This window comes from Panthera uncia, chromosome D4, assembly GCF_023721935.1.
Source record: "Panthera uncia isolate 11264 chromosome D4, Puncia_PCG_1.0, whole genome shotgun sequence".
NCBI lineage: Eukaryota > Metazoa > Chordata > Mammalia > Carnivora > Felidae > Panthera > Panthera uncia.
Window position 1 is genome coordinate 60,888,152 of NC_064807.1, and position 22,837 is coordinate 60,910,988.

General features: G+C 38.3%; 2 protein-coding genes across 4 annotated transcripts in view; both read left to right on the forward strand.

Moving 5' to 3' along the window:
• TMEFF1 (transmembrane protein with EGF like and two follistatin like domains 1) overlaps positions 1-17,388 on the forward strand; it is a 122,570-nt gene extending 105,182 nt beyond the window's left edge. For both annotated transcript variants that reach the window (XM_049635335.1, XM_049635341.1), the window contains exons 8-10: positions 3,366-3,489; positions 12,553-12,711; positions 16,265-17,388. In XM_049635335.1, the coding sequence (XP_049491292.1) occupies positions 3,366-3,489; positions 12,553-12,711; positions 16,265-16,349 (368 nt within the window). In that variant the 3' untranslated portion in view covers positions 16,350-17,388. The remainder of the gene's footprint in view (positions 1-3,365; positions 3,490-12,552; positions 12,712-16,264) is intronic.
• CAVIN4 (caveolae associated protein 4) overlaps positions 16,616-22,837 on the forward strand; it is a 10,121-nt gene continuing 3,899 nt past the window's right edge. Inside the window, exons 1-2 of one of the 2 annotated variants that reach the window (XM_049635366.1) lie at positions 16,616-16,704; positions 17,849-18,304. In XM_049635366.1, coding sequence (XP_049491323.1) covers positions 17,897-18,304 — 408 coding nt within the window. In that variant the 5' untranslated portion in view covers positions 16,616-16,704; positions 17,849-17,896. Of the gene's footprint in view, positions 16,705-17,620; positions 18,305-22,837 lie in introns of those variants that run through there. The other variant, XM_049635358.1, reaches the window with a different exon arrangement.

Here is a 22,837-nt window from a genome sequence, read left to right on the forward strand (position 1 = left end):
GTGTTTTTAGATGGCTTTGCCTTGTCTACAGCCTGATACCACATTCTTTCATTAATTCATTCAGTAAATGCCACTGGTGCTATGCTTTGTTTACTAATTTCTCAAAACCCTGTTCTTGATTTAGTTAACTTTTTCTTATTGCTGTGATGTAGCTGAATTCTCTGATAGCATTCAGTTCTGCATTATTCTTGAGATTTCCTGCTGTTGATAGGACTTTTCTTATGGTAGATTAGTACATTACCACAGCCTCTGTAGACCTATAGAGTACCATTATGATGCACATTACAAGATCTTATTATTATAGGTTGGTACATAACCTTAGTCTCTGTAGTCCCATTATTATATACTTCATGATGTAACACACCATGACAGTATCATGTTCTGAGAAGTTGCAGGGTGATGAGTGCTACGGGAGACAGTTGCATTGCTCAAGTCACTTATGGTTTGATTGCAAATGTGGAATAGCACTTTTAATTTGAAACCATAGCAAGAAAAGTACTATATTCTAAGTGTTAGGAGTTATACAGAAATAAATGATACAAATGTCTAGATTCTTTTTAAAAAAAAATTTTTTTTTTTTAACGTTTATTTATTTTTGAGACAGAGAGAGACAGAGCATGAACGGGGGAGGGGCAGAGAGAGAGGAGGGAGACACAGAATCGGAAGCAGGCTCCAGGCTCTGAGCCGTCAGCCCAGAGCCCGACGCGGGGCTCGAACTCACGGACCACGAGATCGTGACCTGAGCTGAAGTCGGACGCTTAACCGACTGAGCCACCCAGGCCCCCCAACAAATGTCTAGATTCTTAAGGAGCTCACAGTCTCATAGTAGAGACTGAGTTAAAAAACCCAAATGGTTGTAAGACAATATCATGAGTATTGTAATGGAGAAGTGGGTGCTTAGGATTATAGCAGCCCCAAGGGATTTCTTCTGTCATGGCAAAATTATAGTTTGGGAGCTGGAGGAGACCTTATAAGCCCTTTGAGGACAGGATATTTTTCTGTCCCCAGCACCTACAGAGTACCTGGCATATGAAAGATGATCAATAAATGATAAATGAATAGTCATCTATACTGTGCTATCTTATATGGTGGGTACTAGCAGTATGTGGTTATTGAGTACTTGAAACAAGATTAGTCAGAATTGAGATGTGCTGTGAGTGTTAAGTGGTCACCAGATTTTAAAGACGTATTTAAGAAAATGTGTGTAAAAAAATCACAATTTTGTAATACTGATTATATGTTGAAGTGATACTTATTTGATAGATTAAATAAATATAGGATTAAAATTAATTTTCCTATTTCTTTTTACTTAAAAAATATGGCTACTAGAAAACTAAGAATTACACATCTCATATTATGTTGGACAATGCTGATCTTATTCAGCTGCTTTAGAGAGACAGTGTGATTTGACCAAGGTCACAAAATAGGAGAGGGGCGCCTGGGTAACTCAGTTGGTTAAGTATCTGACTCTTGGTTTTGGCTCAGGTCATGATCTCACGGTTCATAAGTTCAAGCTCTACATCGGGCTTTGAGCTGTCGGTATGGAGCCTGCTTGGGATTCTCTCCCTCTCTCTTTCTCTCTGCCCCTCCACTGCTCATGCGCTCTCTCTCTCTCAAAATAAATACTTAAACAGAACAAAACAGCAGAGATACCTTGAGAATTTCCATGTTGGATTTCTTGATTTCTGGTTCAGTTTTCTTTACAGGCATAAGTTAGTACAATGTAAATACATAAATTTTGAGGTAAAATAGCATCAGTTTCGTCTTGTGAGGGATGACATGATCTCTCTGCTTTTAGGTATCCTATTATTGAGCCTAATAATCATTACACATTTTTCCTTTTGTATGTGAATTTCAGTCTCCAGAAAATCTGCATTTTTATACTCAGGTTTCTTTTCCTACTTAGTACCTCCATTCCTTTTTCTCCCTTGCTCTTCCCCTTTCCTACACATACATATTTATACACACAGTCTTCTACTTTATTCCTTCTTAATTTGGTTCCATTAATAATTTCCACATTATAGCAATACCTTTATTTGTATTTGGGGGAGATAGCCTTTGCTGTAACATGGTGTGGTATATAGACTGAGAGCTGGTTGTTCTAGTGGTCTTGTGCATACATCAATTATCTCACATTATCCTCTCAGAACTACATGAAGTAAAGATCCTGTTATGATCCTGACTTTACAGTTATGAAATCTCAGTCTTAGAGAGGGTGGTACTCTCAAGGTCACACAGCTGATCACAGAATTTGTAAGCTAGAAATGTGAGAAACTGACAGGAAGCCTGGGAATTTTTCCTACATAAGCACAGGCCTGTGTAGGAACTCTTGAGTCCATAGACTAAGGATGAATATATTAATGTATACGCCAGGAAAAAAAGTTTAAAAGTCCATTGCAGAATGTGTGGGTGTTAGGTATACGCTTATGTAAGTACATGAGAGAGGCAAGAGAGAAACAGAGGGGGTAGGGAGAAATAGAGAGGGATAGAGAGAATGAATGGATGAAATGATTTATTTTGAAGACCGAGTCCTTATGCCTCCCTCCCTCCTGCTCCTTTCTGTCCTTCTTTCCTGATTCTCTTCCTATTTATGACATTGAAATTACTCACCATACTCTCATTTTCTTCACTTCAGCTCAGGTCAGTTCAAATCAATATACCTAATTGAACAGATGTTCATCAACATGTTTTCAATGGTTCTGTTTTGATAGAGGGGTTTCGGGTGATTAAAAAATTTTTTTTATTTGTTCTCTATGTTATTGAATTTTTTATACAATAACATATACTTATGTTATTGAATTTTTTATACAATAACATATACTAAGAATAGCCAGATAAAAAATCAGCATTTGGAAGAAATTTCATTTGGAAGAAAAAATCAACATGCATAATAGTTTTCATTCCAAAAATATTTCACCCTAAAATTTCAAAGTGCCATACCTTGCTCTCTGCCATTCCAGGTTTTTTTACTTCAATTTCGTAGTCCCCAGGTTAATGACTAGACTAAGTCAGTTTTTCAAAACCCAGAGCTGTAGTACACCATCTCTGGTTCATAGAGATGAGCTTTCTTATCGAGCTAGCATTTATTTCTTTAACCAAGATGTTTATGTTTTGGGGGCAGATTGTTTGTAAACAACAGTAACTCATAGTGGTCATGTTTTGCAAATATTTTTAAATGCTTTGAATCTAAACAGTCTACTTATTGTGTTTATGTCATAATGAGACCTTGGTTCTTATCCAGCCCCCTATCTGATAATTTTCTTTTCCAAATTACCAGCCAATTTATTTGTTGTTAGAATCTTTGAAAATTCCATATTTTTCAATTGCTTTTCACTGTTTATTGCCCTGGTTTATGTTCTTTTAAGATGCTAGTGGTCAAAGAGAAGATGTTTATATTGGAAACCACATGCCTTGCCCTGAAAACCTCAATGGTTACTGCATCCATGGGAAATGTGAATTCATCTATTCCACTCAGAAGGCTTCTTGTAGGTAAGTCAGCATCTCCAGATCAGAGGTGAGGAACTTTTTCCTGCAGTCACTGCTCTATAGAAAGCTATAGTGAAATATAGATTAAATATTACCAAAAAGTATTATTTATTTGCAGTTGAGTCAAAAATAAATTAGCAGTATCATTTGGAAAAAGCTGACATGTATAATATGCAAAACCAAAAACAGATGTCATATTAGGATTTTAAGATTATGGGCTTAACATTTTTAATATGATGTCCATTTTTTATATAAGAAATAAATATGCCATATTTCAGCACTATTTTGGTTTTCAGGCAATCTGTCACAAGGTGATTTAGGGACTAAAGAATGTGTTAAGAACAGAGAATATGTAACTCAAAACATATACTGAAATAGATTTCTAAAAATAAGGGAATGGGGATGTAGAACCAGGTGTGAAGAGAGAAGTAGAAATGGGAAAGGTGTAAATCTTCTACTGTCTGAAGCAGGAGAGGTTATGAAACTTGTTCAAGGTCAGCAGCAGCAAAACTAGATCTCGGATTTCCTGACACTCAGCCTAATGATCGTGATGCGTTTTGCTGTTCTGTGTCTGTTTACCAGTAACACTTCTTGCTGGTGCTGGGAGCTCATCCTCTATTTCAGACTGGTCTGGTTAGCCAGGGTACAGTATTTCCTTAGACAAGGGGAGATTCCTGTCATTCTGCACGTTCCTGCCTCTTGCAGTTTGGCCAGAGTCCTTTTTTTCCTTTCTTAGTCAAAACATCAAAAGATGGAGAAATACTACACTTTTCCTTTGTTCTGTCAGCCTAGTAGGCCAGTGAATCTTTCTCTCCAGAAAGGAAAAGAAAGCTGTTTGAAAGCAGGTATCCTGGTCCCTCTACCCTTAGCTCCCTTCTCCTGGCTCTCTTTTTTCTCTTCTCCTCCTGCTTTAAAAACAGAACAAAACACTATAAACTGTTAATGATTAAATAATTCTTTGTTAAGCTGTTGGCTTTTTCCTGTTTGAAAGTGCTATCGCTCCTTTCCCACCCCTCTTTCCTAAATGTTAAAAAAATACAGCTGTGCAAAGGGGAACAAGCCAGTTTAGAATTTTTTTATCTTTATTTTTGAGAGAGGGTGGGGGAGGGGCACAGAGAGAGGGAGACACAGAATCCATAGCAGGCTCCAGGCTCTGAGCTGTCAGCACAGAGCCTGACGCGGGGCTCAAACCCACAAGCTGTGAGATCATGACCTGAGCTGAAGTCGGATGCCCAACCAACTGAGCCACCCAGGCGCCCCAACAAGCCAGTTTTAAAACAAAATCATTCAATGGATTCCTCCTATTTGTCCCAAGTGGCATACATAATCTTGATAGAAATTCAGATTATGTTGTTCTTAGGATAGGGCATCTTTCAAGATATCTAAAAGTGAGGGATGAGAGAAGACGGTGTCCTGATAATCAAGTGATACCAGGTCACTTTGCAGTATTTACTGTGAGTAATTGACAGTGAGAGGATTCAGTGGTATAGTGGTTAAAGGCTTTGGAAGCAGGTACGCCAGACTGGCCAGTTACTGACTGTGCTCTTCTGAAGTTATTTAAATTTCTAAGCCTCATTTTCTCATTTCAAAAATTAAAATAATAATGGTAACTATCTCCTAAAACTGTTACTAAATTTAAATTTAAATTGTTGCTAAAATTAAATGAGCTAATATATGCAAAGTGCTTAGCACAATACCTGGTACTTAGTATGTATTTAATCAATAGGAGTTGACATTATTAGATTATAATTGCCTTTAGGTTTGAGACTGTTTGCTAAACCTGTCTTCCCATTGCCTCGCAGGGGGCCTATTCCAGTAGCTACTTAGGTAACTTTAAAAAAATGTTTATTCATTTATTTTGAGAGAGAGAGAGAGGGAGAGAGAGGAGGAGGGGCAGGCAGAGAGAGAAGGAGAGAATCCCAAGCAGGCCCTGTACTGTCAGCGCAGAGCCCCATGTGGGGCTCAAACTCATGAACTGTGAGATCATGACCTGAGCTGAAACCAAGAGTCGGAAGCTTAACCAACTGAGCCACCCAGGTGCCCCAGTTAACTATCTTTTGAATGCCATGTGCTGATGATCAACTCTACCTTCTTCTCCAGACCAGAGTTGTTTCTTAAATGCCAGAGAATCTCTTTTCTGCATACGCATAATCCTAAAAAGCAGCAGATCTTTTTCTTTTGTCTAAGCATTTACAAAGTCTGTAAGAATCAGGCCATAATATCACATGCACTTCAACTAATAGGTGGGTATGTTTGGGTAACAGTAAGCAGGCAGGGATGAACAATCGCTAGCCACAGTCCTATTATTAGGTTAAAATCTTTTAGTATTATCCCACCGTTAATTTGTTTGTTTATTACTTACTTTGTACCAAATTCTGCCTGCCCCTGGCGTCTCAAATTCAGGTATGACAGGGATCCAGGCATCTTGCCTTCCAAAAAACCTACCGTCTGTAGGTTCCAAAAAACCTAATGTCTGGTTGAAGACAATAATAATAAACAATTAAAATATAATATGAAAAATGCTGCCACACAGAGATAGATATACTCAAGATGATTTGGGACTTCAGACAAGGCACTTCACCTTGATGAGGATGAGGGACATTGTGGGAAGGGGGGCAGGTCTTACAGGAACATTTGTGTCACTCCAGGAACTTGCCCTTTATTTTAAAGGATGCTTGAGAAGCCACTGAAGGATTTAAGTTAAGAAAGTTACGATCAGATCTGAAAGCCGCTGGTTTTGTGGAAAATGGATCAGAAGACTGAATGTTAGGAGACTGTGCCTTAGTAAGAAATTAGAGCCTGAACTAAGTAAAGGAGTTGTAGTGACACTGAGATCAGCAGATGAATTGCAGAGAGAAGATAAGGTAGTTCAACCCCTAGGTTTTGGTGACCAGTTGTTTGAAGATGGAATGTGGGAGTTGGTGGAGGGTGGTGGGAAGGAAGACTCAAGAGAGTCTCCTGGGTTTCTGGGTAAGGCAGAAGTGAGTGGGGACAGGGAACGGGAAGAGGGAGGAGGTTTGGGTGGAAATGATGTATTCAGTGTAATATGCTTGGTCTCAGGTGCCTGTGGGGGATCCAGCTATGGAAGTCTAGCAGGCTGATGGATGTATGTTGGTTTGAGAACTCAGGAGACAGATGCAGGTTGGAGGCATACGTTTGGGAATCGTTCTACTTGAGCATATCCCTTGTAGTTCCTACCCAGCCCTGCTTCTGTCCCTCTAGGCCTCCAGTTTGTCCATCCTTTCACCTTTTTTCCGTGTCCCTAGCCCCTTGAATGTCTTCATCCCCTCCTTATCCAGCTTAAATTCATGGTCAGTCATGGTCGTCCCTCTCTTGTTTCATCATAGTCACTTGACAAAACTATAATCCTGGTTCATTCCTTCCTGCCTAATGTGTACCTATACAGCTATTCTGTATACCCATCCAGCTGAACATGACTGTTGATGAAAAGCACACCACCAGGCTAATGCATCTCACCGATGTTTGTACTCAAAATGGGCCCTACGAGCTGCCAGGTTGTCTTTCTGAGCTTTAGTCCATTCATCCTCCTCTTGTCCCAGATGCTGGCTTTCTGTTGTCACCCTTCTCTTCAGATTGTCTGTACCTCCTTCTCCTCCTTAGCTGATCATCTTGTTTCTGAGTTCACTGAGAACATTGAAGCATTATGAGGAGGACTCTCACAGATTTTTCACCCGCACCAACCAGAAATTCTCCCTGCTTTTCTGTGTTTCATATGTTCTTGTATAGATATGTTTATATATATATATATATATATATATATATATATATAATTTAAATATATTTTCATTTCTTCTGTCTTTGAAAAAAATTCTCACTCTCTCATCAGCTGCTGTTCCATTTATTTCCTTTGTAGAAGAACGCAAAAGAGTTGTCTGTGCTCTTTCCAGCTCTTCACTTCCTGTATCTCATGAACCCACCCCAATGAGCTTTTGCTTCAACACTTCCCTGAGGCTGTTCTTGTTGCTAAATTCAGTGATCAATTCTTAGTCTTAAATTACTTTTGAACAGTCAGTAGCATTTGACTCCTGTGCAATATGCATAATAATACACTTGGCTTTAGGGATTGCATTCTCTCTCTCTTTTCTGCTGCCTCACTGGCCATTCCTTTACATCTTCTTGGCTGGTTCGCCTTTTGCTCCTGACCTCTCATTGTTGGAATGTCCAAGGGTCCAGTCCTGGTCCTCTTCCTTAGTGATGCCACCCAGCCTTAGAGCTTTCCATGACATATGCTGATGACTCCTACTTTGCATAAATCCCAGACCCCTCTCCTCAATTTGAGACTCATAGATCCCTCTCCCTCCTTGATATTTTCCTGTGGATGTCTTGACTCCTCCATTTCAATAGGATCTAAGCCTATCTCCTGATCTGCCTTCCCTCCTCTAAACCTTTTCCATCTGCTGCCTTCTTCATCTTAGTTGATGCCAATTCCATGTTTTCCTTTGCTCAGAGAAAACACCTTTGATACATCTTCGAGTTCTCTCGTAATCCATACCCAGTCAGTTGAGAAATCCTATTACCTCTGTTTCAGAATATGTTCAGAATCGGAGTTCTTCTCCCCATTGCCACTGCTATTCCTGGTTCAGACCACAGTTTCTTCTCTCTGGCATTATTGCAACAGCCTCCCTGTATCCTACAGTCCATATTCAACTTAGAAGCCAGATAGAGACTTTTCTTTTTTTTTTTTTTTTAATGTTTATTTTTGAGAGGGTGAGGGAGAGAGTGAGCATGCTTGCAAGCTGGGGAGGGGCAGAGAGAGGGAGATAGAAGATCCAAAGTAGGCTCTGTGCTGACAGCAGAGAGCCTGATGTGGGGCTTGAACTCATGAAACATGAGTTGGCTGTTCATGACCTGATCATGACCTGAGCTGAAGTTGGGCACTTAACTAACTGAGCCACCCTTGCACCCCGAGATGGAGACTTCAAATGAAAGTTCATGTCATTTCCCTGCTAAAACCCTCCCAGTGGCTCCTCTATCTCATCGAGTGCAGAAGCCCTACACAATTGACCCCTTCACCTCTCTGTCTTAATTCTCTGTTTCCCTTCTGCTTGCCCACTCCACTCCAGCCATGCTTGCTATTCTTGGACATGGCCATGTGCTAATAATGCTCCCTCCTCAGGGTCTTTGCACTGACTCTTCCTTTATCTGATATGTTCTCCTTCCTGTTGTCCACATGGCAGATTCCCTCACCTCCTTCACATCCTCACTTCCATGTCAGCTTCTTAGTGAAGTCTACCCTGACCATCTTGTTTAAAGTTGCAACCCTCTCTTCCTGGCCTATAATTTCCTTTAACTAACTCTTTTCTTTCTCTTCGTGTAGTGCATATCACCTTGTAACATAACCATTTAATTCATGTTTATTGACCCTCCCTCCTCCAGCTAGAGGTTAACCAGACCAGCGATCTTTATTTGTTTTGCTCACTGATGTATCCCAAATATCCACAGTACTTGACACATGTCAGATGTTTAGTAAATGGACAAATGGAAGAATCAGCACATGAGGGCATGGTAGTGAACGAGATTACTATGGACGTGTGTAGGATGAAAGAATGGAGAGTGTAGAAGACCAAATGCCTGGATCTGCCTTTAATCAAAAACAGAAGAAGTAGTAATAACCTAGAAGTTATTATCCAGATATTTGGAGAGTGTAACCCAAAAGTCAGTTGCAGAAAATAATATCCAAGGAGGATTGCCTGAATGATACATGGCCTATACATTCTTTTTGATACTCTGATTTTAATCTTTGGATTAAGCTAAACTGTCGGAGAGCTGCATATCTAGGACACTGTTATAGCTCCCTATGGACCTGTTTTTATTTTACTGAGCTTTGACTTTTTGCCATTAGCTTACCACAAAAGACATTATTTTAAAAATCCTATAAGATTTCATTATATTGTTGAATTTATTACAACTATATTATTGAGGCTGATGTTCTCTGCATCAAAAAGTGCCCTCTTTAAATCAGGACCAATGAGGTAAAATCCCCCTGAATCTAATATTAGTAGTAACTGTGGTTCTTTTGAGCAACTGGTTTGATTTTATTTTATGGAGATTGCATTTTATGTTAATAATCTTACCATTTTTTCCCACTTATTCTTTTTTTTTAAACCAGTGATTTTTAGTATTTAGTATTTTTTTTCACAGTTTTGCAGTACCACAATCAATTTTAGAACATTTCATCGCCCCCAGAAGAAACTCTGTGTTCTTTAGCTGTTACTCTCAAATCGCCCTGCCCACCGCCCTTAGTCTTAGACAATCACTGGTCTCTTTTGTCTCTATAGATCTATCTGTTTTGGACATTTCATTTAAGTGGGCTTGTATAACGTGGTCTTCTGTGTCTGGTTTCTTTCACTTAGCATAATGTTTTCAAGGTTTATCCATGTTGTAGCATATGTCAGCACTTTGCTCCTTATAATACCACATTTTGAATCTGCTTACCAATTGATGAATATTTGGATTGTTCCCACTTTTTGGCTATTAATGAATAATGCTGCCCTGAATAATTGTTGGCAGGTTTTTGTGTGGACTTGTGTTAATTTCAGTTGGGTAAGTGTCCAGGAGTGGAATTGCTAGGCCAAATGGTAACTCTTGTGTTTAACTTTTGAGGAACTGCCAGACTGTTTTCAAAAGTGGCTTTGCCATTTTTCATTCCCTACAGCATCTTCATCAACAGTTATTATCTGACTTTTTGATTCTGGCCATTCCAGTGGGTATGAAGTGATCTCTTATTGTTGTTTTGATTTGCATTTCCGTGATGACTAATGATATTGGTATCGTTTCATGTGCTTATTTGCCATTTGTTTATCTTGTTTGGAAAAATGTCTATTCAGATCTTTTTGCCCATTTTGTAATTTTTTTTCTTTTGGTTAATGAGTTTGTAATAATTTTTTAAATATATTCTAGATACAAGTCTCTTATCAAAAATATAATTTGCAAAAATATTCTATTCTTTTGGTTATCTTTTTACTTTCTTGATAGTGCCTTTAAACACAAAAGGTTTTAATTTTGATTTAATCCAGTTTAACTTTTTTGTTGTTGTTTATGCTTTTAGTATCATATCTGAGGAAATCTTTGCCTAATCCAGATCATGAAGATTCACTTTTTTTTCTAAGAGTTTTATAGTTTTAGCTGTTACCTTTAATGTTTATTTTTTGAGAGAAAGAGAGGGAGAGAAAGAGAGAAAGACAGAGTGTGAGTTGGGGAGGGGCAGAGAGAAAAGGAGACACAGAATCTGAAGTAGGCTCCAGGCTCTGAGCTGTCAGCATAGAGCCTGATGGGGGCCTGGAACTCCCTGACTGCAAGATCATGACCTGAGCCTAAGTCGGACGCCTGACTGACTGAGCCACCCAGGTGCCCCTATAGTTTTAGCTGTTACCTTTAGATCTGTGATCCATTTTGAATTATTTTTTGTGTATGTTGTAAAGAAGAGGTTCAACTTCATTCTTTTGCATGTGGACATCTAGTCGCAGCAGCTTTGTTGAAGAGGTTATTTTTTCTTATTGAATTATCTTAGCACCCTTGTCAAAGATCAGTTGGACCATAGATGTATGGGCGTATTTCAGGGCTCTCAGGTTCTATTCCATGATCTATAAATCTGCCTTACTACTTTGTTTTTTGTTTTTTGTTTTTTTTTTTTTGTCTGCTAGTAGACTTAGAACCCAGTGTGAAATTTTCTGATAGGTGTGTAGGAACCTCAGGGATGGGAGGAGGGGACTCACATCACCCCTGGCTTCCTATTTCCCTATTCCTATTTCTTCTTATTCTTTATGTGTGCTCTATTAAAAAATCTTTTTTTCTAATGAAGTGTGGGATGTTAATAACTCGACTATCCTTACACTTCAGAGGTTTTATTAATCAGTTCTAACTGAAGGCTGGCTAATTTATACATTTTACTTCTGTCAGCTACAAAGTGTGAAATTTGTTAAATATCTTAAATGTTTCCCCCTGTCAAATTATTATCATCAGCTGATGTTGCCTTTTTATTTACTTGGAATTCAGATAATTTCTAAGATTAGCTCCTGTTTGGCTGCTTGACTGCTTTTGTCAATAACTTATTTTACTTTTCCCCCTGCATCTTAAATGATTATATTTATGTACACTAAAGTGTGTTGGATATAATATAATATAAAAAGAGTGCAATTTTCAGAGAACTGTAAATGTTTATATCTATTTATTTAGTCATCCCATTTCCAAGTACCTAGCCTTTTGAATAACACCAAATATAGAAATGTGCACACTCACCAATACTGGTTACACCTAATTAATAGTTGTGAAAAATGGAAAATAGGGGCGCTTAGATGACTCAGTCAGTTAAGCATCCAACTCTTGATATCAGCTCAGGTCATGATCTCAAGATCATGGGATTGAGTTCCTCATGGGGCTCCATGCAGAGCATGGAACCTGTTTGGGATTCTTTCTCTCTCTCTCTCTCTCTCTCCCCCCCCCCCCCCAAAATAATTAAATAAACTAAAAAAAAAGGGAAATAGCTGGCATGTCTCTCAGACTGAGGAATAGATGTTAGCTATATGATAGCCAGTAAATGTACTATTATGTATCTTTTTTTTTTGAGAGAGAGAGAGAGCATGTACTTGTTTGAGTGGGAGAGGGGCAGAGAGAGAGAGAGAGAGATAGAGAGAGAGAAACCCAAGTGGGCTCCACACCCAGCGCAGAGCCTGACGTGGGGTTTAATCCCACGACTCTGAGGTCATGACCTGAGCTAAAGTCAAGAATTGGACTCTTAACTGACTGAACCACCAGGCACCCCTTATGTATCTGTTTTTTTAAAGGAGGTATAATAAAGACCATTTAGCAACTGTAAAATTAATGTCCTATAATGATAGGTGAAAGATGCACTGTGAAATAGACATTGAGTAGCGTTTAAGGAAATACACAGATGGCAGTTTTGGGTTTTTTTTTCAGATAGTGGGAAAGCACCTGATTTGCTATTTCTGTATAAACTTATTATTCTTTTGTATGTTCTTACTTTTAAAACCTAGAATTATTAGAATCTGTAATTCTCATAGGAATCTTTTTTCCTCCCCTTTTCAGATGTGAATCTGGTTACACTGGACAGCACTGTGAAAAGACGGACTTTAGTATTCTCTATGTTGTGCCAAGTAGGCAAAAGCTCACTCATGTTCTTATTGCAGCAATTATTGGAGCTGTACAGATTGCCATTATAGTAGCGATTGTCATGTGCATAACAAGGTAGGTAATGGCCCAAGAAATAACCAACCTTAAATTAGAGTTGGATAGCTGTTAAAGTAAAGAAGAACCTTGAAGCACACTCAAAATGATAGGGGCTTTAAGTCTTCCTGTCTATTAGGAAAAAATCCTAGGATCAGTTCCTAAGGTTTCTAAGTAGGTCTGACCTGTCCTTATCTTGCTTCCTTAGAGTATTGACAAGAACTCATTCTCAGGGTTACAGGTGTAGCTGGGCAACTGGCAAAGGGAGCATGGATAATATTCAGTGGCATAAAGAATGTAGGGATCTTAGAACTGCATTCTGGAATGATGATTGTAGTAGCAGAATGGTCTGCACATGCACAGAAGGGCCTGCCCCAATTTTTAAAGCGCTGATGAACTGCAAGGTGTTTTTTGCCCTAAGGATATACTTTATCCATAGTAAATATAATAAGAAAGGAAGAAATCAGAGATCAAAGAAAATGGCTTTTCTTCGTATATCATTGTCTTAACATTTCATTACTTCATTTTCTGGAACCCAGTTATAAGTAATCTTTAAAATTCTCCATCATAACTAAAACCGTTGGCATTTATCATAATTAAACTCAAAATTAAAGGACATTCTTGGATTGCAACAGGGAAAAAAATGGGTATTTTCAAACTTAGTGGAAATGTAGAAGTCAGAAGTGAAGTGGACCCAAGAAAAGTCCAGCTAAATCCAGTTCATATTGTCTTTCTGCTTCCCAGTGTCCTGTTTTGTTTTGTTTTGTTTTTGTTTTTTTTTTTTTTTGGTCTTGCTTGGCTATTCCTGTCTCCTTTAAGATTTGGTTCAGAAGTCCCATAAACATCATTTCTGTACTTGTCTGCATTATTTTGGGCAGAGGATCGGAGCATATCAAGTACAGATATTGGCAGGCCATAATGGATTTATAGCTCTTCTATCCAAGGTCTGGATAGAAGCCAGACCTTCACTAGTCTCAGCCATCTGGAGCTGAAATGATAAATCTAGAAATGATAAAAAATGTTCTCTGAATAACAGGTATTTTTCATAAAATTCAAGTGCTAAAATCAGTGGACTTTATTCCACTGAACAGATGATCTGCCCTTAGGCAAGACTACTGAGTATAAAATTGGGCAGTAGGAAAAAAAAATGGGCAGTAGATTAAAATTGGGATAATAATATAAAAAATGACAGCAGAAAGGGAAAATAGAAAAAAAAAAAAAACAACCCACGTAACAGCAGAGCTGCCTGTGGCCATTTAATATCGGCTTAGAGGTTAAGTAGTTTGCCTGTGGTCATCCCACTAGTAAGTGGAAGTGCTGGATTTGGATTCAGTGCTGCCTGGTTTCCAAACCATTCCTCTTTCCACTGAACTATCAAGAGGAGGGTCTATGTTGAGTCACCTCAGGAAATACATTTGCCAAGTATGACCATTGCTTGCTAGCAAGGTTCAAACTTAATTTTGTTAGAGGGACAGGGCTTTTGAATAGAGCTGGGGGGAACGACTTGGTATGAATCATTTCTTCAGAGCATTAATCTGGGTGTCATCTGCAAAATTTCACTGGAGGAGAGAAAATATGAGGTCAGGGGAACTATTTAGGACGTTATTCGAGTAAAGCAGGAGCGGAGTAATGAATTATTTGGAGGGTGAAAGAAAGAAGGTAAAGATGAGGGAAGCTTTTGAGGCCTGGTGACGATGTCATGTTTAAGAAGATCAAAGGATGTTAGAGTTAGCAGGAAGCAGCTTTGAGTCAATGCCTTCTATTCTAGAGAGGTGAGGAGACTGAAGGCTTAGATGGGGGAATACCTTACTCAAGATACTTAAGCCCTTTACAAATCCCAATCCAGCCTTTTATCTTGTTCTACACTTCTGTTTTCAGCGTGCTACAATCTTCAAAATTCTAATTCTACTAAATTAAAATTACCTGACAAGTAGTTTTCAAGTTTGTGCCCTCAAATTTATATCCCAAATCCATGTGCTGCCTTCACAGACCTTAGACATCACAGTGTTTTTATAACTGTGTTGCAGCTGTCTTTTGCTGCCCACTGTCTCCGTGACTGAAGGCTCATCTCATTGAATTTATCTTACATGTCTCCTCATTGAGGCCTGTCTTTTTATTGTGGTGTTGTCTCCCCTCAAATGTTTTGCTCTCTTGAATTTAGAATATTATAATTATGTACTTGGACTTAGCTCCACTGAATTTTTAAGGAGTGCCTCTCCCACACGGTCCATTATGGGACAGCTGTTCACTTATCCCATGGTGGCTGTTACATGTGAGGAATCTTCCATTAAAAGGATGTTCCCACTGACTCACTGAGCAAGACTGCATGAGTAAAATTTTCTTCTTTTATACTTGGAATCTTCTTTTATGTTTTGAGACTCCTAGAATGACAATAGCAGGGACCTCAAACATCATCTTAGCCAAACACCTTTATTTTATAGATGACAAAACCATGGCCCCAGGAAGTTGGAATTTTTCCAAGGTCATGGTGAGTTGGTGACAGTTAAAGAGGTTTGCTTGGCTTCTTAACCATGAAATGGACATGCTTTCATCACTGTCTACCTCAAAGTGTTTTTATGAGGATTAGTGAGATAAAATTTGCGAAAAACAGCATATAAAATGAAAGTGTTAACACCAAGGCTTTTAAGTCAAGGCAAAGCAGTGCTCTTTGAAACTGAACTAGAAACAGAGAACTTTAGGAATATTCCTTGTCACAAGACTTTCTTTCCATTAGATTATAAATACCTTGCTGGCAGAGATTTTAGAGGTTGGTACAACTTTTAATATTTCGTATGTAGGAAAAGGAGATTGCACAGCTAGTTTTTAGCAGAGTGCAAACTCAGAATTCCCAGAATTCATCCCAGTGCCTTTGTTCCACACTGCATACCACAGCACTTTGTGCATAGTAAGAGCTCGTATGTTTGCATTCTGGTGGGCAGGCACAAGAGCAATTACAGCACAATGAGATTGATACCACCACGGAGAAACATGTACACTAAAGGGAAAGCAGAGTCCAAGACTATCCCTTATCCCCAGGATGACAGTTCTTTATTGGGTTCTGTGATTTGCCCAAGCAGGGTGCAGAGAAACTTCTTTCGAGTCCTTGTCTAAAATCGCTAAGCATTTCCTGTCTATTCATATCTGAGGTTAATAAGCACACTTCTTCCCGATTACTCCCTCGTCCAAGCTGTTCTTGTCACTTTGGGTGTGTCATAATGCTCAGAGGAAGTACATGGATCAGGATCCTTTCTACTATCCTAGGTTTATATGTTACTGGTCACCGCAGCTAGGGAGTTGTCAGGCCAGAAGAAGGGCGGGGAAGTGCATCTGCAGCAGTAGAGACCCAGGAGTGAGCTTTGCTTGTGCTTACACCTGCATTCTGTACCTAACCTCTAGTCCCCAGCTGTGTAGGGAAGATAGCAGTCTGACACGTTGGTCCTCAGCTTGTCTTGCATCAAACAGCATCCTGTTTCTCATTAAGGCTTTATGTGTGAAATGTGTATTACTTTGGAAACATTTGAAATATCTTAAACAAAATGACCTTTTTCTTTTCTTTATTTTTTTAATTCAACAGAAAATGCCCTAAAAACAACAGAGGACGGCGACAGAAGCAAAACCTAGGTCATTTTACTTCAGATACGTCATCCAGAATGGTTTAAACTGATGACTTTTATATGTACACTGACCATGTGATGTACATTTATTATGTCTTTTTTTAAAGAATGGAAATATTTATTTCAGAGGCCTTATTTTTGGACATTTTTAGTGTAGTACTGTTGGCTCGTATTTAGAATATTCAGCTACAACAGTTTTGGACTGTTTCGTAGTCTTTGTTTTATGTTTTTAAATACAGAAATTGATTTCACAAATTTATACCACATGGTAATTCTAAGACTTGTTCTTTACCCATGGAATGTAATATTTTTGCAAAGATGGACCACTTCACAAATGGTTACAAAGTCATACCCACTTCTTCCACAGTGACCACAACAAATGACCAAGCATGAACTAAAGGTAAAGATGTTTACAGATTACTTTTCTTACAAAAAAAGATAAAAAATCTAGAAGACACTGTGTTTAAATAGACATTTAAATGTTTTTTGAGATTTAGTAACTGATTTTTTAGACCCTGCCTATCGCATGAACTGTAGAGCTGTGTGTTAGATGTAAAATATTTATAAGCTGTATGGATTGGAATTTGATTATTCCTCTCTTTGAAAAAATAATTCTGATAATTCGGAAAGATATCTGGTAGCCAAGATGGAACAGATCACTGAAAAGTAGGTTTAGGTATTGTGAAAATGGTCTGTTTAACAAACAGATTGGAATAAAGCCTTCTCTATCAGTTAAACTACTTTAATACACATTCATTTTTTAAAAAATATTTGTTTTAACATAAATAAATTGTATCAGTGTTTGTGAATAAAATGCAAAAATGATTGTTAATGATGGGTGCTCTTAAAGTGAGCTTAAAAATTATCTAAGACCTCTATCCAAATTTGTCCTGTAGTAATAGTTATATTAATAGATTGTTGGTGTTTAAAGATCTGAAGTGTGAGTAGAATGTATTCAGCTGTTTAACATGTAGTTTAGATAATCAGAAGTATGCATGTAGAATTTAAGAATATGTTAAAAATTAAATATTAATTTTAATATTTGGTTTGGAAAAGCATGTTATAATATAATGTTTTCACTATATGGCCTCTGTTTTGGTGTGTTTATTTTACTACATTCTTTGATATTGATAAATCGGTACATTTAATGTGTGAAATAAGTACAAAAAGATTTCAGTTCAGAATTCCCCTTTGCTTTTTCAAATACTGCTTCAAATTATTTAAAGGCAACAGCTTCCCCCAATATTTAGTGTTTGCTTTTTTGATCATTTGGTTTCTAGGCTTAATATTAGTAACATGGTGGCTTCAGGGAACTTTTTTTTTTTTTAAACTGTCCTCTTCTCTCCACACAGTCTTATTTGAGTCCATTAGTCAGTCACCAAGCATGTTTGGAACAGTACCCAGTGCTCTGCAAGGATTCATATTGCAGAACAGTCACGTGTGGGTATTTGTAGTTATAAATACTTGACCAGTCTCCAGGGGTGGGGTTTCCAACCCTTTATACAACCCTGTTGCCTGTTATCAAGCTAACTTTTTGCTCTTAGTGCCAGAATTGATTGTGGTGGGACATCTTTCACTGAAAAATAAGTAAAATGGAACATAATGGGTCTGCTTCAAATGCTGATAAAACCCATCAGAATCGCCTGTCAAGTGTTACAGAAGATGAAGACCAAGACGCTGCTCTTACCATTGTGACTGTGCTGGACAAAGTAGCCACCATCGTGGACAGTGTGCAGGCAAGCCAGAAGAGACTAGAGGAGAGACACAGGGAAATGGAAAATGCCATAAAATCTGTCCAGATTGACCTGTTGAAGCTTTCACAGTCACACAGCAATACAGGCTACGTCATTAACAAGTTGTTTGAGAAAACTCGAAAAGTCAGTGCTCACATTAAAGATGTGAAGGCCCGGGTGGAGAGGCAGCAAACTCACGTGAGAAAAGTTGAATCCAAGCAAGAGGAAATAATGAAGAAAAACAAATTCCGTGTGGTAATATTCCAGGTAAGATTGCCACTTGTGTTTTGCTTGATTACTGAAAAATCTTAACATCCTTGAATTGCCAACCAGTCCTATCAGAAGTTTCCAGCATCTCGTCATTACTATTGTATTTATTCACGGAGTGGCATTCTGTATCAGCAAGAATCTCAGGATAAAGCCATTACTGTGTTGACTAATGTACTATCCTATCAGTATTTTGAGCTTCTCAACCATTTTGTGTAATATGAACTGTGCATCAGAGCTGAGGCTATTTCTTGCCTTTGAAACTTAATACTGGTAAGACTCCTCCAGCATATTAGCCATATCAGCATGATGCCCTTTCATACATTGAGAGTGTTAGTTCTAGAAGAGATCTAAGAAGCCTGTGGTTTAAAACACCTAAAAAGAGAAATGGAGGATAGTAATCCCACAATGTGGTTTTCCCCCTTCTATGGAGACCCTGGAAAGTCCTAAACAGTAAAATGTAAACTTTTCAGAATGTTGTTTCTCTGTTGGAATTTTTACATGTGAGAATATGTAAAATAATTACAATAAGCAAAACTATTACTGTTATTAACAATCAGGCAGTTGTTTTTATGTTTCTTATAATATAGTTTTGTTACAGTTTTACAAGCATAGGAGTCAATTATATAAGTAATTGCTTATAAATGCTTATAGTCTTTTGACTTAGCCTATTTAATATAGTAGTTTTTGTGTGGCATTGTGTATTGCGCTAAGTTCTTACATTACTCTGCACTTGGCACTCATATTTTTTGAAATAGGAACACATCCATGGCAAGATGCATAATATTTATAATATGTTTTCTAACTCTTACAAATCAAAAGGAAAAAGTTGAACTCTCGTCCTGTGGTAGGAAAACTGAGAGTCATTATCAGACTGTTCACAAAAGACAAATGAGAAGAATTCCATTTTCACCCATTTAAATATTTTCAGTTATTAAAACATATATCCAGAGTTTAAGGGTACTTTCATATTCTGCTGGTTAGGAGTATTAACTGGTACAACATTTCTGGAGGGAAGTTTTGGTAGTATGTTATTAAGAACCTTCACAAACCTTCGGGCACCAAAATTTTACGTCAAAGAATTTTTCTAAGCATAAAATCAGGAATGTGTGTAGGGATGTTCATCAGTGTATATATAATATACAGTGTTATCGCAGTGTATTTTAAAAATAGATGGCTATCCCTATGCATAGGAAAAAACCCTAGAAGAGCAAAACCAAAATGAAATAAGAACACAGTTGGATTATGTATGTAGGCAGATATTTGTAAGACACTAAGGATGTGGGCCATAACTCTCCACAGCATTCTTTACACATTAGGCAGTTCTCCATAGCACTCTATTGACTGATACAGTTACACTGGCATGAAAGAGTAGTATTTTGGATCTGTTTTTAAGAACACGTTTTATTTAAGAAGAGACCAGTCCCAGTGTTAGTGCATGTAATAGGGATCTAGATTTGGTACTAGAGAATGTAGGATCTATTTTTCAGTTCACCTTCCAAGGGCATCAGCAGGAAGGGGTTGTGTTGCACCCTTCACTTGCATGGGGCATGCCCGGCAACATTCTTGGCATCTAGCATTTCTCCTGAGAACCTTTATGGAGAGTGGGCCATGTACCAATCAAGATCTACAAAAGCTAGAGGAAAGAAGTTTCTGAAAAGTTCTAATTGAACTTTTGTCAGTTGGTCTGTTGACCTAATTTTTTTTTTATAGTTAAGATTATTTTCTTTATTCACCTATTTATTACCTGACGCTTGCTATTTTTTTCTCTTTGAACTTGAACAAGTCAAAGATTAGTATGTAAAAAACAACTGAGAGGCACTAATTTAAGTCAGATCTTATTCCTTGTAAGATATAATGTTGTGAAGCTTCTATGAAATTAAGTTGCTCAGGGTCAGCAATGGTTTGTCAGTAAGCAGTTGCTCTTTTATGATGGCAGAGCTTCTAGAGAAAAGATAAAGGCAATTAAGAATGGATTTGATGATTCTTTAGCTGTTAGAACACTATATAGTATTCACATGGTTATTCTTAGTTAAAATTAGTTTCTACACTTCATTCTCATAGTTAATACGTCTAAGTGGTTATTTTGAGATCACCTGTCCTTCCAAAATAAACTTCAAGCTGGAGTAATTCAGCTGTAGTATACTTTCATTTCCATTTGGGTTTTTCCTCAAAAAGTTTTCCCTAGTTACATCTTTTGGTGGCAATCTTTTTTTTTTTTTTTTTTAATGTTCTATTTATTTATTTTTGAGAGAGAGTGTGAGTGGGGGAGGGGGCAGAGAGAGGCACGGACAGAGGAGCCGAAGTGGGCTGTGTGCTGACAGCAGCAAGCCCGATGCGGGGCTCGAGCTCACGCACTGCAAGATAATGACCTGAGCTGAAGTTGGACGCTCAACCGACTGAGCCACCCAGGCGCCCCTTGGTGGCAATCTTTATTGGCATTTTATTTCCCACAGTTGTGTATGGCTGAGCTTTCACCTAATCCTGGACATTTGCATTTAAAAAACTATCTGCTAGTTTTCATTAATTATCATTTCTCCTTAACATACATCCACTTTGATGACCTTCTCATGAAAGCCAGCAGTCTTACCATCTCTTTTAACAATTTTGCTTACAAACCACATGTCTGCAGTTACCAAATGAGATATTTGGTTATTCCCTAGTGACAAATCCCAGACTTCTGTGTATTCGGAAGTCCCCTGGCTATGTTACTTTGATAGGGCCCACTTTACTCTCATCATAGTACTCGTTTTGTTACAAAAATCACCGTTTTACCTGGTCTTTTACATAAAAAGAGATACAATAATTATTTGGAAATCAACCGTAACCCAGCCTGTAATCTTTAATTATTATTACAGCGTATTCATCATTAACTCATGGTATCTCTGACTCATAGGAATTGCAACAAATAGATCCGTGTAACAAGTACTTTCTCCTACTCTACCTCTGTTTTGTTTTTTAAGCCTGATTTTGTATAATTTGTGCATTGAAGAGAAGGGTATGTGATTCCTGAGTTAAGCTATATCTGATTCCTTCACAGCAAGACTGTGAGGGTTTTTCCCCCTACTAAGCAGTAATTATTCTTTGGCTCCTTCCTATTCTAATTATACCTTCTCAGGCCATACCAACCCACTTGGTGTTGTTGAAGCTACTCCCTGTAGCAGGTGTCAGGAAAGGAGAGGAATAATTTTGCTGCTTTCACTGATTCATCTGAGAGCTATGACACGCCCACCTGCCTTTTCTTCTTTTTTTTCAAAGCTGCTAGATAGACTCTCCAATCCTGTAGCCAAAGAATTTAATTTTAAGCAAGTATCCAAAGAAATCAGGTTCCAAGGACCTTCTTGACTATCAGGCTGATAGGCTTTTGGAATAAACCTGTTTCTTACATATTAATTTATTTTATTGAACAGATTAAAAAAATGTTTTTATGTTTATTTATTTTTGAGAGAGAGAGAGACAGTGTGAGTGGGGGAAAGGTAGAGAGAGGGAGACACAGAATGCGAAGCAGGCCCCAGGTTCTGAGCTGTTAGCACAGAGCCCAACATGGGGCTCGGACCCACGAACCTCGAGATCGTGACTTGAGCCGAAGTCAGATGGCTCAACCAACTGAGCCATCCAGGTGGCCCTTATTGAACAGATTTAATTTAGATCTCAAGTAGGAGCACAGTTTCTTTTAGAAATTGTAACTCATGAGGGGTGCCTATGTGACTCAATTGGTTAAGTGTCTAACTTTGGCTCAGGTCATGATCTAGTGGTTTCTAGAACCCCGTGTCAGGCTCTGTACTGACAGCTCCAGAGCCTGGAGCCTGCTTTGGATTCTGTGTTTCTCTCTTTCTCTACCCTTCCCCCATTCGTGCTCACTCTCTCTCTCTCTCTCTCTCTCTCTCTCTCTCTCTGTGTGTGTGTGTGTGCCCCTCATCTCTTTGTACTCTCTCTCTCTCTCAAAAAATAGTAAACATTAAGAAAATGATATATGCAAAGGCATTATACTGGAAATTCAAAATAGAAATTTTAACTCATGGATTCCCTTAAGAGTCTCATGATCCTTAAAGTCTTGCCTGTTTAGTTTTGGAAATAATCCCTAAATAGTAAGTTGGGATTCTTTAGCAGCTGTGTTTCTGGGCTGGTTCTCAAGGGTCCCCAGTGTCTGCTATGTTCCCAAACCCAATCTTCATCCTTATCCTTTGACACATATGACATAGTTGGTCCCTCCCTCTCATCTTGAAACTTGTTTTCCCTTGGCTTCTGAGGGTGCTACTCTCTTAGATTTCTTCCTGCCTCAATAGCTGATACTTCTCCTTTTTTGGTTCTTTCTCATCTTTTCCTTCTACAGTTTCGAAATCTATATTAGAAATCCAAAATCCAAAAATATCTAAAAATTAAAATTTTCTCATAACATACTGGGTAGCTTGCTACCTAGGGTTGACCTGAACCCATTTGGTGGCAAAACCTGACCTGAAATAGCACAAAGCTGTTTATACACTCTTTTTTCTTTCCTTTTCTTCTTCTTCTTCTTCTTCTTCTTCTTCTTCT